The sequence below is a fragment of the Zonotrichia leucophrys genome, chromosome 1A, assembly GCF_028769735.1.
Source record: "Zonotrichia leucophrys gambelii isolate GWCS_2022_RI chromosome 1A, RI_Zleu_2.0, whole genome shotgun sequence".
In the NCBI taxonomy this organism is placed as follows: Eukaryota; Metazoa; Chordata; class Aves; order Passeriformes; family Passerellidae; genus Zonotrichia; species Zonotrichia leucophrys.
In genome coordinates, this window is record NC_088170.1 from 22,534,203 (window position 1) to 22,549,815 (window position 15,613).

At 41.4% G+C, this 15,613-nt stretch overlaps 2 protein-coding genes across 2 annotated transcripts; both read right to left on the reverse strand.

The window, feature by feature from the left end:
- Positions 1 to 1,869: 1,869 nt before the first annotated feature.
- LLPH (LLP homolog, long-term synaptic facilitation factor) lies at positions 1,870 to 4,792 on the reverse strand. Its single transcript, XM_064731137.1, has 3 exons — positions 4,695 to 4,792; positions 4,430 to 4,613; positions 1,870 to 2,095 (listed from the first exon to the last, which is right to left on the reverse strand). The coding sequence occupies exons 2-3, from the start codon at positions 4,608 to 4,610 to the stop codon at positions 1,932 to 1,934; spliced, it is 345 nt and encodes a 114-aa protein (XP_064587207.1). The 5' UTR covers positions 4,611 to 4,613; positions 4,695 to 4,792; the 3' UTR covers positions 1,870 to 1,931.
- A 515-nt stretch (positions 4,793 to 5,307) lies between these two features.
- TMBIM4 (transmembrane BAX inhibitor motif containing 4) lies at positions 5,308 to 12,227 on the reverse strand. The gene is made up of 7 exons (XM_064701881.1): positions 12,000 to 12,227; positions 10,858 to 10,966; positions 9,488 to 9,593; positions 8,388 to 8,421; positions 7,335 to 7,452; positions 6,810 to 6,855; positions 5,308 to 6,146 (listed from the first exon to the last, which is right to left on the reverse strand). Exons 1-7 carry the CDS (start codon positions 12,100 to 12,102, stop codon positions 5,940 to 5,942), a joined length of 723 nt encoding a protein of 240 aa, XP_064557951.1. The 5' UTR covers positions 12,103 to 12,227; the 3' UTR covers positions 5,308 to 5,939.
- Positions 12,228 to 15,613: the final 3,386 nt, after the last annotated feature.

The following is a 15,613-nucleotide window of genomic DNA, read 5'->3' on the forward strand; positions in this document are numbered from 1 at the left end:
GCAGCGGTGGCAGGCTCGATGAAGATGAGGCAGATGATGGCTGTGCACCTAAATAAACTGACTGAAGCTGTACATCTAAACAGGGGGACTTTGCCAGTTTAATCATCTCCACTCAGGAAAAGCAGCCTGCTTTCCCAAGGGAGCTGCTTGAAAGTCATCTGATTTACAAACATGTCAAAAATAGCACTCTGCTTACTTTACAGAAGAAAACAATTGTTTTTTCACACTTAAGCCCAAGAAGCTCCCCTCCTCAATTCCCCAAAGCATGTATTAAGCAAAATAAAGCCTACATTGTTACAACAATAAATAAATACAATCTGACTGTTCATTCCATTCCATTCCTAGTTAAACACATTGATAAACAGTTTCCTACACATGAATCACTTTTAAAGTAGTCCTAAACTACATGCTAACATCCAAATAAGTTTGATACCAAAATCTAGATCCATTTATCTAGTAGGACCAAAAAAAATTGATAGCAGCAGCTGTTTTTATCAACTAGCAGGGCTTTTATCAACTTAGTGGAAATATTTTTAAACTATAAAGTTATCAACAGCATATAATTTGGTAATATGTGACCTATATATCTTACCAAGTCATTAACTGTCAATTTATGTGAAAATAGAAGACACATTGGTTTTTCCTTTATTGTTGTTGTAATTTTTTATGTACCTTTCCCTAACAATAGTAATAAGCCCACAGTATTTTTCCAGAAAAACTTCATTTTCTATCACACTGAGCTCATCTTACCAGAGTTTACCATACTACAACCTAGTGTAATTAAAATAACAGATCTTCTTTCCTGTGCCCAAGTTATCATAATGGATACAAACCACAATTTGTGGGTAATCACAGAACGTGGATCTCACCTCATGAAGCTGGACAAAGGTTATGCCCTGTACCCATGCCTGGTACTTGAAAAGGCAACATACTGCAGTGTTGCTACTGTAATTATTTCCATCCTTGAAATGAGAGACATTTTAAAAACACAAGCTTTCAGGGCAACTAAGCCTTGCATCTGTCATCGCATGTTATTGCCAAGTAATATGCACCCAAACGTAGCTAATCCCACAAATGGCATCTGTTACACAATCACGCAGTATTTTATCCTATGCGCACATTGTAAAGCAGGATAGGTAAGTACCATTTAAAAGGAATAAAAGGCTACTGAAAATACATATGGAAAGGAAAATTCTCATTTACTTCACTAAAACTTGGAAAAGATCTTAAATAAAACTGTTTTATTTCCATTTGGTGCATTTGTGTTCTCTCATTTTAATAATAAAATAATCGGTTGTACTTGCACTTATTTAGTTCCTACAGTATTTCTGTTGCAGACAGCAATGAAATATTTTGTTGCTCTCTTTGTGAACTTAACGTCAGACTGACACTTTCTCATTTTACTTGCAGAATTTTCATGAGGCTCTGGTGTTGTTTCAGCATAAAAATTTTGGAGTTACATATGAAAATATATTTTTGTTAATTATCAGATGTTAAAAGTAACACAAGTCAGTGCAACAGATTTTATAGGAAAATTTAAATGATACTGTGTGTTTACAGAAACCTTTGGCTATTTTTACTAAAAGACAAGTCACACTGACAAAGACCACAGTACAAAACCATTTGGTTTAATTACTTTTCGGATTTCCTTTACTGTTTTTGGTGCTCACAGTATAAAGGATGAAGATGCTCACCCCCCCAGGAAAACAGATAACCACACACAATTAGTTATTCAAAGGCACTCAGCTTGCTTTTTAAGTTTGGCAGACACCAAGCTGCAATTTCTTTCATCATTTGCCGGTCAAACAGTCTCTTAAAAAATTCATTCGACACAATAAATTATATGCAGTGACCAAGCACAAAATCTCATGAATTTATGTGGAAAATTTATTTTGTTAAATAAAATATTCATGATCTTTACAAAACTGATTTTACCAGACGAGGCCTTTGGCCACTTTTGATTTTTTTTTCCCTTTAACACGCTGGGCCTTAAGCTTCTTTCTTTGCCTGGAATTCATCCATATTGGGTACTGTCCATGCTGGTCTAGAAGAGTTTTTTTGTTTCGTTTATTATCCAGCTCCATTTTGCAGTCATCTGAAAAATTAAAGGTATTTTAGTGAGTAAAATATCTGAATCAGCTTCACAGAAGCTATTTTGTTACTAGATTCCCCCAAATGATAAAAATATCCCTAGACACAACAGTATTTGTACACAGAGAACTGAAGGATTTATAAACTGAAAGCACTTTCCAAATCAATGTAACTGCAACCCAGGAATTTCAAGAGTTGACAGTAAATGTGCAATATTTTTCCTAAAGGTCATGTATGGGCAAAGCATCTTATTCTTTCATCAGCAATCTGTGCTAATCCTGTGTCTAAGAACACTGTAATTCCATCATGGAAGCATGCATGAAGCCAGAGGCTTACTGAAAGATATGCACAATTACACACTTTTTAAGATGTAACATTTAAGATCTGCTCTAAGAAATTATTCTGAGTGGAAAATGAATACAAGTAAAAAGAATAGTAAGGAGAAAAGGTGAAATACAATGACAGCAGTAATTATCAGCCAGTGATGCCACACTTGCCTCAAGGTGTGAGCATGACATCACATCTAACACACTGACAGGCAGAAGGAGAGGATTAATCCCTACAATGAGGAAGAGTGCCCATGACATGGTCACTCCCAAGAGATGAGGAAGACTGCCCATGACATGGTCACTCCCAAGAACGGTGTCCCCAGCTGCCCAACATCCCATGAACATCATGTCCCAGGGAGAAAGGGAAGTGCAAGAGGAGCACCTTGCTAAGTACTGACTGCAACTGTGCTCTGTAATTTCATCCCAACCTTGTTCCTAAACCATATGTGTGCAACTCAAGCCTTTACCACAAGTTTTATGGAGAGGAAAAAAGACTTTTACGTACTGCTTGTCTAACGTTGGGAGACAAAGCTCAGGAGGAAAAGGCCAACATGCTGCTTCAATAGCTGAGGTTGAGAGGCTACAGGAATCTGCATCAGAGATATGCTTATGGAGCCCTAAACTGGGGGGCCTGCAAATACTTGCAATCAGCAGAGAATCAGCACAGGCGCTGGTGGCAGAACCAAAAGCCTATCCAGCACAGCAGACCTTATATTATTTTTTGTTTAAGAAGAAAAAAGGAAGAAAAAAAATCACAGTGTGCTGTAAACAATACCCTAAAGTAATAGGGTAAGATGTCTGTAATATTTCCCTAGATACTTTCTTCGGCTGGAAAATTATTTATCTGTCTGCAGTAAGTACATATTATGGGTGAAGTTTTTATCTACTTCAGTTCTCATAACACTTGGCAATGCGAGCACCTACACTTAGTCCTGAAAAGTCCTCTCAAAGAAAACACCATTATTTTCACAAAACTTGTAGCTGTTTTGTAAAATACATATTTTTTTAGGTATTTCTGAGGCTGCTATCTCTCTGAAAAAGCCAGCTGAAACTGGCCACTGTAGAGAAGCTGCCAGCAGAGTTGGAAGGAGGTGCAAAAATGACAGATAGCCATGTATTTATTTCAGAAACCAGGTTTAAAGGAATGATTTCTCCTTCAGCATCAGAAGTCTGACAGTGTTCCAAAACATTTTGGAAATTCAATTCTAATTAACCTTTAAAGAATAACTTTTACACCTGGTTTCTAGGACAAATCTGAACCATGGACAAAATTACAGATTATACTTGAAGCTAACCTTAATTGGACAAGTATATATACCATTTTATTTCCATTTCCAGTATCAGAACATCTTAAGTGCCACAAATTGGAGAATCAAAATAAGACTATGATTTAGTCTGGACATCAATTTTGGAAAGAGGAGGTGTCGTTCTGCCTCCCATCCAGTATGCAGCCATTGAAAACATCTGTTTCCCCTTCCTGGGTTACTTCTTTACATTTTACATACAATTCCAGACACAAGGAGGAAGATGGCATTATTTATAGACATCTAATACCATCCACTCCTGCACCATGCAGCAATGCAACACTAGTTAGTATTCAGAAACTGGGCCCGTATTATTCCTACCCCAACTACTTTATGTTTAGCAGCCTCCTCAAATTAGGACAGTTTGGCAGCAAACATAATGCTGTGATTGGAACAACTGCTAACTGGTGAATCCACATTCACCTGAGGGTCTCAGAGATGTTTCTCCATACAAAACATTACATACTTTACGTACTAAAACCAAATGTTAATAACCTTGTTCCGCAAGTGACCGGATGCAGTTTTGACAGTATGGATGCTAGTGTTGCGAGAGGACCAGAGTCAGTGTTTGAGCTTTAAAACACAGGCTTGCCGAGTGCCTGTTCTCCTGCAACATCCATTCACGGCTGATGGCGGCGGTGAGAGCCACAGGGCAGTAACAGCACCGGGGCCCTGCCGCACCGGGGAGGGAACAACTGCACTCACCTTTCGCCTCCAGGACCTTCTCGGGGGGCACCACGGTCGCCACCTCCTTGACCTCCTCCATGATGACATCCGCTTTGGTTCCCAGGATCTTCTTCAGCCTCTCCAGCTCCTTGGGCGCGTTCTTCTTCCTCTTCTCCGCCCGCATCTTCCTCCTCCATTTGCTCCTCAGGCTCTTCGCCATGTCCTGCGGGGAGGGAAGCAGGAGCGCTCAAGGGGGGGACGCGCGCACTCGGGGGGGGGGGGGGGAAGGGCGCCACCCGCTCACCTGCCGCGCGCGAGGCCACCACACACACTCCCGCCAGGCCACGCGGCTCGCCCGCGCATGCGCACACGGAGGCCCCCGGCCGCCCGCGGGGGCAGATGGGCTCTACCGTAAGTGTCGGAGCGAGCGCGCAGCCGCATTCCCGCTTGCGCCCCTGAGGGGCTGTGCCGGACGGCGCTGCGCGGCCGGGGCGAGCGGAAGGCATGAAAGGATAAACGCGTGCTCCATCACAACGTAAAAAGCAGGGATTTGTTCTTAGCTCCTGCCCCGCTGTTCTGAATGAAATCCTAAGGCTATCACACTCGCTCAAACCCGTCCACAGTGGTAGCTGGACGGCCTCACGGAAAGCGCACTCGGTGGCAGCGTGGGGCGGGCAGGACGCGCACCTTCCCCAAGTACGGCATTCCTCGTCTCGCACCCCTCGCTGACAGGACTGCGAGCAGTAACAATCCCTCACCGAATAGGAAGGAAGCCTTTCAAAACCGTTTTTATGCTGCCTGCACCTCCAGCATCCCAGAGCGTGGGAAGCAGCCACAGTCCCAGCAAGTCCACCCTGCCAGCACCGAGCCGTCTGCAGCGCTCATTCTCAGCATCCCGAAGTTCTCCAAGAACAGACTAAAGGCTTTCCAATTTTTATTGACACACAGTGAGTTTTATTATACATAAGTTGATAAAATGCCATAATCAATCTCCAAATGATTTTTCAGAACACTGATAGGCAATAAATAGTACTAAAATAAAGAATCTTCCCTTAACACCCTCACAGCTTCCATAGTGACAGCCCTTAACTAGGACAGAATACCTCTGTCAGAGACAGCATTTCAATTTACCAAACAAAAAAAAATTATCTTAGTGAAACATTGCACAATGATAAACTCATGCTACCCTTATGTGGTACATAAACAAATGATCAATCCCAAAGGAAACATTTTCAGCAGCTACAGAACAGCAGGGAAGCTTATTCTGAAGTAAACAGGAGTTGGCAAAATTTCAATCATTAATTGCACTGCAAATTAAGTGATTAAAAAAGTGACTGTAATGAAGACAGCATGTTAACTACATAATATACATGGTCTGGAGAAGAACTGTAGCTATGTAAAAAGGCATTTTTCCCCCTAAGGAGAGACCAATATGCATGGAATGCAAACATAATAAAGATTCGGTCTTTAGAAGGCAGAACTACAGAGTCTGCAGATCATCCATAAACTTAACTTTAATTGTGCTGTAGTCAAACCACTCTGCTTTTGACTATTTTTTATTAAATGCCTCCAGAAAACGCAGCAGGTGCAGGAACAGATTTATGATGTCCAAGTAGAGATTGATTGCAGCCAGTATGTACTCTTCAGGGGACAACTTGTGCATCAGCAGATGAGTGTCATAAATAATAAATCCACAGAACAGAAGAGCTCCAGCAGCAGCAAACACCAACTCTATTGTCTCACTATAGAAAAACAGCTGGAAGCAGATAAAATATGAAAAAGATACTTGTGAATTTCATTTTTTAAATATTAAAATCCCTGCATAATGATATGCCACATTTAAAACACAGTCTTTCTACTGTTATGTACACAACACCACAGTATTATGGTGATATTTCAAGGCTCTTATTCCATATATTCTCCAGTCACACAATCTCTGACTGAGTAAAAGTGCCTCCACTTAAGAGGGAGGAAGGTCTGGTCTCCAGAATACTAACAGCAGACTAGAAAACTAGAAAACCAAAATATAATTAAATCTCAAATGTCCTTCACAATCTCTTCATCAAGTAGTGGATCTCAATTGACAAATTTCATCAATCAACCCAAATACCCCTTTTATGTTGGCAAGAACAGCACCCAACAAAAATCTAACTTGAAAATGTGTGGCTAAATGATGACCAGCATGATGTAGAACAGTAATGGATCTGGCTAACAATTTTCTTTCATTAAGCTATAGCGGGCTGATTCAAACCTTTTAGTTACACTAGAAGTCAGTAACAGGTCTGAGTGACCTGATTTAGTGGAAGGTGTCCCTGCTCATGGCAGGGGGGTAGAATAGATGATCTTTAAGGTCCCTCCCAACCCACACCATTCTGTGATACTGTGAATATCTTTGAACTGTGAACACAAAATATCTTACCCTCAAGAAACCTGAGATGATTAAAATCCACAAACAAGCAAAGAGGCTGAAAGAAAATAAATTACACTGTGACCAACAATATACATTCTTTTAGACTTAACTTAAAATATCCTTCTTTCTAAAATCTCTTCACAATATATATGGCAAGTAAATGTCTGGAATTCTTAAGATGCCAACTGTTTACTGGTCTCAGCAGTAAAGGTTTTGTAAAGCTGTCAAAAGTTATGTTCTAACTTTAATTTTTTTAAAGATTTGAAACATCTGCCTTCTCTCTTAGTGAAAAATCCAAGTAAACTAGTTTTCTAATTGTTTCAAGATTCTTTATTACTGAAAAGAATTTACCAAGGATCAGAAGTGGGTAAAATGAATAATTTTAAATAAATTACCCTCACCATTCCCTTGAAGCAGGTTCTATTGACCTGTATTCCTTACTATACCTGCAAAGCTTGGTTTAAGAAAGAAAAAAAACCCAAAACCTTAACAACAACAAATAATTAAAAAAAAATCATAAATATGACAACATACCCTGCTCCAAATTTGCTGAAATCTCTCTTTGACTGCAAGGTATATGCAGTCAATCCAAGAAATACAGCAGTAGTAAGAATAAAGGCTTGCAAGACGATGGAGACATCATAGAAACTCACTATAAACAGAAAGAGTAATCTGACAATTAAAGAACTCCACCCTATGTATTTGCTGAGTTATCTTTTGAGGAAACAGAAATTTAAACTTAACTGTGAACAAAATTTGGTAAATTATGCCTGAACTTGTCTTTGCATTTCAAATTCATGATCATAGGACTCAGGGATCGTGTACTAAGTTTGACAGTTACTTTATAGCTGTAGCTTCTTAAATGGAAACAAAAGGTCTTCCCTAGTAAGAATTATGAACACAGAAACAAAACAAAGCAAAAGGATTTTAAGCACAGATAACAGAGATCTTAAGGAAAAAAACTGTATGAATTTTTCACAATATTGCAACAAGGGGAAAAATAAAACAATCCCCTAAGAATGCTCGAAGTTTTGATTAGGGGACAGGAAGGGAAAGATAGCAGAAACATGTGCAATCTTTTTCTTCCCTCCTTCCTCCTTTTTCTTTCCTTTCCCCAAATCAGGATATCATAGGCCACAATGAAGAGGTTTCATCTTATGCACTAAGGTATAGTTCAAGATAATGCCATGATGTGACTGCACACTGCCTCATTTCAACCCTGACCATGAAGCACAGAATTCTCCAAACTCAGATTCCTTTGAGGAAATTGAGGGGGCAGGTAGGACTATTTCAACTTTTAAGATCGATCTGAACATTATGAAAGAGAACATTTTTAACTATACTGAAAGGATGAATTCCCCAATTTCTCACTTCAAGTTTATGCAGTTTCATTTCTGAATCAGAATTCAGTTTTCTCCCTTGATTTCCTGGTTTTGCTGAACTCCTATCACTGTCATTGAAATTTTCAAACAGGATTCATTATCATTTTAGTCACATCTAGAAAACCCTAATGGCAATTAGTACAATATAATGGATTCATTTTCCAAATTCTTTATGGAATCAGACAATAGCATGGCAGCTATTTACCTGTAATGGCAACTGTCAGTGCTTCCAGTAGAGTCTACAAAAAGCAAACCCAAAAAAAGAGGAGGGTAAGAAAAAAATCAAACCATGAAACATTAGGTGTCCTGTTAAATCTTTCTGTATGAAAACATGTTTAATTTTCAACAAGAAAATGGCAATCACACTGTCCTCCTGCGCTGGAAGTTGTGTTACATTAAAAAAGTACAATAAAATGTGAAAATGAGTGAGAGACTTTCCCTATAGAAAAATGTCACTTACATTTCCTACTGTAAGCGCACAGCATTTATATGACACTTCTGACAAACTATTCAAGGGGCTATAAAAGTAATATATTTGTAATATCTTGTTGGACAGCTGTCTAACAGTGTCTGCATCAGTTTCCCTTCCACACTTACCCTTTAAATAATCTGTTTACTTCACAGCAAAGCTGTCTTTCTGTTTTATCACAAACACAATTTAGGCAACTCTTGAAACATCAAATTTTAATTGAGCTACTGTGACTTCTTTTCAGAAGACTGATTTGCTACATAATCCAAAATATCCAAGAGCAACTCTTAGCCTGGATCTACATACAACATCAGGCAGAAGACTAAAATTTGAGGAAAGCTCTGACAGATCCGCCTGTGCTGGAAACATGCTCAGAATTTAGCATCAAAAAGACAACTGGAAGAATAAATTATATGGCTGGTTTGGGTGTCTGCTGAAGGCTGTCCATTTAACAATTTAGGTAACAGGAATACCTCCTCCTTTCCTACCGAGCAATTGCATAGAAAAAATCCCTGACATCAACAGAACAATGAGAGCAGATAGATTTCTACACACATGCAATAACCCTTGCTCAAAGTGGTTCCAAGTTCTAACATTCTTTCTAAAAAGATGCTGAAAGAAACCTGAAGTGCCTGCTATGTAAGAACAACCTGTGGGCAGAATCTCCAAAAAGTAACTCAGACCTTCATAAATATATAGGATGTCTTTCAAGGAATACAAGAAAAACAAATTACATACCTCTAGTTTCAAGGAATTAATTACAATGCAAGATATTCAAGGGGCTATTACATTGAATTTATTAATCAATTAATAATTTAACTTAATTAAACACTTACAAATCCAAACAGCAGGTATAAATTAACGGGGTGCTGGTGTCTGTAGAGGGTCAGTGCCACGATTACAGCCAGAGATCCAAACCCAGATATCAAAAGCAAGGCAGGCCTGTAAAATTCCATATTAAAAAAAAAAGTAATCAAACTTAAATATCTGTAAGACTATGGAACAGTTTATATAAATTCAAATTTTTAAATGACCATCTAGGAAAAGATATCCAAAGTAAATGTAACACAAGTTTACAATAAAACTGTTTAAAGAATACTACTACAGATAATCAGTTAAAAATAGCACAGCCACAAGTAAAGACAACTTTTTCATACTAAAGCTGAAGATTGCCCAGTAATCCATGACCTGGAAATGAGCACATACAAAGAAGAAAATCCATCCATACAAAGTAAAAGCATTAAAGTATATGTACTGTTTTGCCTGTTCTGAACTCCATATTCAGAGAACTATTTCCCATAAGCACCTGGATGCAACAAACATAGGCACTAACTGCACCAAAGAAAATCAGTAGTGACCAGTAAGTATTGCTAAATCATTCAAGCAGCTCTTCAAGAAAAATGGGGCCAACATGAAACACAAAATCTCAACAGTTCCAAGCAAGCAGGACAATTTTAAATTATCGGGTTTATGTAGAAAACTGTAGTTTTACAACCACTGTTGTATACACTACAGGTTATACAGAAACTGAAACTTTCATGCAGTGTGTATTCCTCCTTTATATTTGGGCTTTAAAGTGAAAGTAGAAGTCCAAAAGTGCATTTGGAGGAAAACTGAAGCTAGACTCGGTGCTCTCCTTTCCCAGCTGGTCTTTTCCCTGGCCTGTTCACCACAGTTTACATTCTGGGACTTATTTTATCATGAAAATCTGAGAGGCAAAATGAAGCACGCCCACAGGAATTTAAGCAGACTAATTCTTTTGGGGGAGTGGGGAGGGAGTAAGGGAAAAAGAAGATGGGAGAGGGAGGAAGAGGAATAAGACATGATTCTGCTTTTTGGAACAGGCACCTATAAACAACAGCATTCCAAAGAGATTCTAAGAGTATTTAGACTGTAAAACAAGAAATGTCAGTAACTGAGCTGTTCTGCCACTCATGTAAAAGTTTGCACAGCATAAATATTAAAATAAGTACTATTAATAAAGCACTGATTAAAATAACAACACAACAAAAAAGGTAATAATGGTTTTCATAGTAAACCAAGGAGAAAAATGTCAGAGAAGAAAAGTTACTCCCTAATCAACTTAAAAAGTATCTATTACAGCAACAAACCCACAGATTATAAAAATGATTACAAAGTGTAGCAGCAAGTTACATAATTTATGCCTAACACATTCTAAACAGCTGCATTTCATCTTAGAATTTACCTCTCATGAACAAATGCCTGCACTCCAGTAGAGTATAGGAAAATTGCAGATGTGATTGTGGTCAACAGAACTTGAACAGAAAGAATGCTGTACACCTTTCGCAGAAATGCTGGAAAAGGAAAATAAAAATGAAACCACTTTTGGCTTACAGCTTCAAAGTTTAACAGTAAATCAGATACAAGTTTTCATTTTCAGAGGGAACTGTTATAAAGTCATAGTGAAAAAGCACAGACAAAGTTGTAAAAAGCCATTTTACTTTGAGAACCTGACACAGTATTACAGCAAAATTGCATTTATTCCTGGACACCATTATTTAACTATTAACAATGATGACAAAAGAAATATAAAAACACTTGCAAGGAATTTACTTTGGATCAGTTTAAGACCTACGTACACCCATTCTCACTATACTGACAGCACACCTTCTCCATCATGTTCCTGGTGCCTAATGGACCTAACTGACAGAGGGTTAACATGGAAGGCATGCCAAATGCTTGGAAGAAACAAAAGTTTTAACACCTCTCAGAAGAAATTCCAATCCTTCAGTCTCATGGCTACACTTCTGTAATTAGTCACTAATTCTAGTATTTATGAATCACAGAATGAATACGCTTGGAAAAGACCTGTGAGGGCACAGAGTCCAACAGCGCCGTGTCACAGACCATGGCACCCACTGCCACGTCCAGGCTTTCCCTCCACACCTCGGGGAGGAGCGTCTCTGCAGGGACTACGCATCTCATGGGTCATGTCTGGACTCCAAAATTCATCACGCTGAACAGAACCAGGCCTGAAGCCCGCAGGGTACCGGGTACACGGGTACCCGCTCTCCGGAGAACACCCACCCCCTTCACTCGCGGTTAAACGACAAAAGCCTCCGCCGGCCGCGGCCCCTCACCCTTGATGCCTGACCTGGACTAAACAGCGCCCTGGCTCCGCACTCACAACCTTCGGCCAGGTTAAAACACTGCGCGGAGCCCGAGTGCAGCTCAAGGCCGGGGGTGACCGGGGTGTCACAGGGGCACCTGCCAGGAGCGCAGGGCATCCCCTCACCGCCCCGCCACTGCGGGCAACGGGACCTCTCCGCAAGCGCTGGGGGACTGCAGCGGAGCCGTGCGGCTCTCCCACCCATCCGCAGTCCTCACCCATGCGGATGTGGACGCTGGCCGAGGCCACGTTGCTGCCATAGTTGAAGTCATCCTCGATGGAGCTCCGCGGGTAGCGCGGCTCCCCCGCCATGGCCGCCATGGCCGCCGTCCGTCTGCTCTTCCGGGAGGCGTGGCACCGAGCAGGGCGCCCCGCCGAGCGGCCGAGCGCGTCGATCGCGAGTGCGGCCTTTGTGGCTAGCGCTGCGGGCTGGCCGTGTGTAATTGAGCTCTGAAGGGCCTTGCGGGGCTTCCAGTGCCTGGAAAACCCAGCCCTTGGGCTGCTCTTCGCCTCAGCCGCACCCCGCTGCCCTCCGGACGGTGCTGCAGCTGCACATGCTGCCTGTTCGGCGGTGCCTGAGGGAGCGGCGGTGGGGCTGATGCTCCCGTCCGCCTGTGTCCCACAGGGACGGGCTTCACTTCCAGTAACCTTTCTTGCAAAGCAGAATTTTACCTCGGCCTTCTCCTAGTTGCGTGTCCCGTCCTTCAAACTCGGTGTAATTGAGCAGAAAGCAGATGCCCGGCGTTTCTCAGGCGTCACAAAGCGCTTGGTGCAGTCGGACGTGTGGGAGCTCACACTGAGCAATCACAAAAGGCACCATCTGGGGATGTGGGTAACCTGTGCAGCAGGGTATTTGTTTAACTCTTGAATATTATCTAAAGTGCGCCAAGAAACTGAAGCAACAGACACTTTAGAAATATATGTAATACATTTGACTAGAAGTACTTTTGAAAATTGGAAAAAAGGGGCCTGAACTGTATTCAGCTTCTCAAGGGAGAAGTAAATAAATTCTATGATTTCGTGATGAAATAATCTTGAGCAGCTTTTCTACTGAGGTGACTTAGTAGAAAAGTCACTTTCACTTGCAGAGACAAGAATTATGAGCAAGACTTTATATTCTGGGAAGTATTTATCATTTTCTTACCATCATTTTGCATTTTTCAGTTGCTGCAATAGGATCTTTCAGTTTGCTCACACTGCTGAATGGTAACTGTTTGGAAACAGTTATGCTGTGTACTTTCTTGCATCTGCCTCTGCAGAAGAATAACACTGATGCTCTCCCAGAAGAAGCATTTAGAGTTCTGGTAAAGCATCTGGTGTTGCCTTCTCCAAATACATGCAGTGCTGTTTCCTTTAAAGTACCTCTTAGAGGTGTTCTGTGTGAGAAATGGAACATTTCAGAGCATTGGTGCAGGAGTTGACTCCTGCAAATAGTTTGAGGCTTGAGACAATTGAAGGACAGATATAACAGTAGCCTTCAAATATTTTTTTTAAGGCTGTTGCAGTCCTCCGGTTGTGGAGAAAGTGTCACATAAGAGGTAGCATGGCCTAAACTGCACTAGGGAATATTCAGGGTGAGAGCTTGAGTACTTTTAAGAGTAATCAGGGCAAAGCTGTGGAATAGTTAGCCTGGGGTTTAGGCACAGGCTGGGAGATAGGAGATGGCAGGAAGCAGGCACGTGAGCCTTTGCACTCACACACCCACCTCCCGTGTGGAAGATGTTGGTCTGATGGAAGCCACCAAGAGTCAGTAATCAGCTTATTCGGCCAGGCAAGAGACAAAGCAGCAAAATCACCCAGTGACACCACTGAGGAGCACAATCTGCCAGAGCTGCTGCAGATGGGAATGGAAAATTATTTACCTCTGCAACACTGATAAAGGCTGCCATTTTCATGCCAAAAGAGAGCATCGTTCTCGTCTTAAGGTCTTGTTACTTGCAAGCACATACAGAATGGAGTTCTTTGGAATGACTGTACTAAATGAACATTTAATGACACTGAGTCTGTCTGCTTGAGTGCTTTCAATGTCTTAGCAATTTTCCATTCCTCACTTGGGAAAGTATACCTTGTAAAATGCTAAAAATGCCTTATGAAAAGGAAAATGTGTTTTACATTGCCTTTCTTTTCTGTATTTGATGTTTTCATAAACATACCTCCATCACACTATTTTTATTTGAAACCACGGCAGTCCCACAGTGGCTGGCTCGGGGCTGGCTAGACGCTCCCGCTCCGTGTGCGTGCGTGCAGGGGTGAAAGAGCTTTCTGTTCTCCCAGCTTCTGCTCCGGGCTCCAGTGTGGGGAGAGGAAGCTCGCTGTCACTGGAGGCCTGGTAAGGACCATGAACTCCTCTGTGCCTTTTGTCTGCGTTATACATAACCGGTGGCTTTGCTGGAAAAAGTCCATCTGTTGCTCAGAGGTACTTGGGAAAGGTACTTGGAGCGTTGCCAGGATTCTGCTTCTTTCCAGCGGTTTGTTTTTAAATCATTGTGCCAGAGGCCCTTCATTTGCTTTGAGCAGTGTTCCCAGAGTGACCCCTCTCAGCATGGCTTTGATATACATCTGTGTATCTTCACATCATCACGGCTCTTGTTGAGGCAGGACTAAATGGTCTCCTCTTCCCAGACTGCCAAGTCCATGACCTCTGCGTGGCTCCGTACAAATGCGTAAGGCACAACTGCTGGAGTATTGCTGCAGTGTGGTTCCAGGAGCACAGGGTCACACATGGGGCCCTGTGGCTGCCTGCCAGCCTTTCCAGAGGGAGGTAACATCCAGGCAATTTGTGCTCAGGAGAGCGCAGCACACATGGATACAGAGCAATGTGGGAAAACAGAGGAGAAAGGTTAGATTGTGTAGGTGCATCCGCATGGCCATTAACCATTAATTTATCCCCAGGTGAGCTTTGGTCTCTCAGTTTCAAAATAGCTTCCTAAGTTAAAGGAATCATGTAATTGTGTGATCCTGAGGACCCCTAATTTGAAGAAATATGAGTTGTAGCAGCTTTCCAGTATCTAAGGGGGGCCTACAAGAGAGCCAGAGATGTACATTTCTTACAAACGTGTGTAGTGATAGAGATGATGGCTTTGAAATGAAAGACAGTAGTTTTAAATTAGATACTAAAAAGAAATTCTTTACTGTGAGGGCCGTGAAGTACTGGGACAGCTTGCCCAGAGAACCTGTGGATGCCCCACCCCTGGAAATGTTCAAGGCTGGGTTGAACAACTTGAGCAGCCTGGTGTAGTAGAAGGTGTTGCTGCCCGTCTAGTTCCAATCCCTCAGGCAGGGGGATTGGAACTAGATGATCTTTAAGGTCCCTTCCAACCCAAACCATTTTATGATTCCATGAGTTACTATGAAATTATCCTTAGACTCAAAGTTACAAGGTTTTCCATGGGAAGTGGAGACAATCACGTAATTGTAAAATTATTCCAAATTATATTTCAATGTGTACAATATGCAGGTGCAAATCCATCATGATGTTCTTACAGGGCAGGAAAATAACAAGGAGACTCAGAGACAGATGTGCCATCTGTTTCTGTAAAATCCCTGATGGTGAATTTTCAAATCCACTGATCAAGGGAAGAGAGTTTATCTTCTTTAGTACTTACAGTTTCATGAGAAAGACTCTACCCTTTAGCAAGCAGGTCACAAAGCCAAGCTATTCCAGGACGAAAAGCATCTCTCAATGTTTCTTTGGTTTCCCACAGCCCACATCTTTGCCTAATAATAATGATACATTATTATTATTGCCTAAATAATAATGATACATTCTTTTTCCTGTGAAATCCCGTCTGCATTATATTTTTTTCATTACACCTCGCCCTATTGTAACTCA

Bases quoted from the DNA above. Each gene is read 5' to 3' on its own strand.
- TMBIM4 (XM_064701881.1), bottom strand. From the start codon at position 12,102: ATGGCGGCCATGGCGGGGGAGCCGCGCTACCCGCGGAGCTCCATCGAG. The intron at 10,967-11,999 runs GTGAGGACTGCG...TTCCTTTTCCAG, and splicing joins CAGCGTCCACATCCGCATGG to CATTTCTGCGAAAGGTGTAC. The intron at 7,453-8,387 runs GTAAATAGCTGC...TTCTGTTTATAG, and splicing joins ACTGACAGTTGCCATTACAG to TGAGTTTCTATGATGTCTCC.
- LLPH (XM_064731137.1), bottom strand. From the start codon at position 4,610: ATGGCGAAGAGCCTGAGGAGCAAATGGAGGAGGAAGATGCGGGCGGAG. The intron at 2,096-4,429 runs GTGAGTGCAGTT...TTAATTTTTCAG, and splicing joins GAAGGTCCTGGAGGCGAAAG to ATGACTGCAAAATGGAGCTG.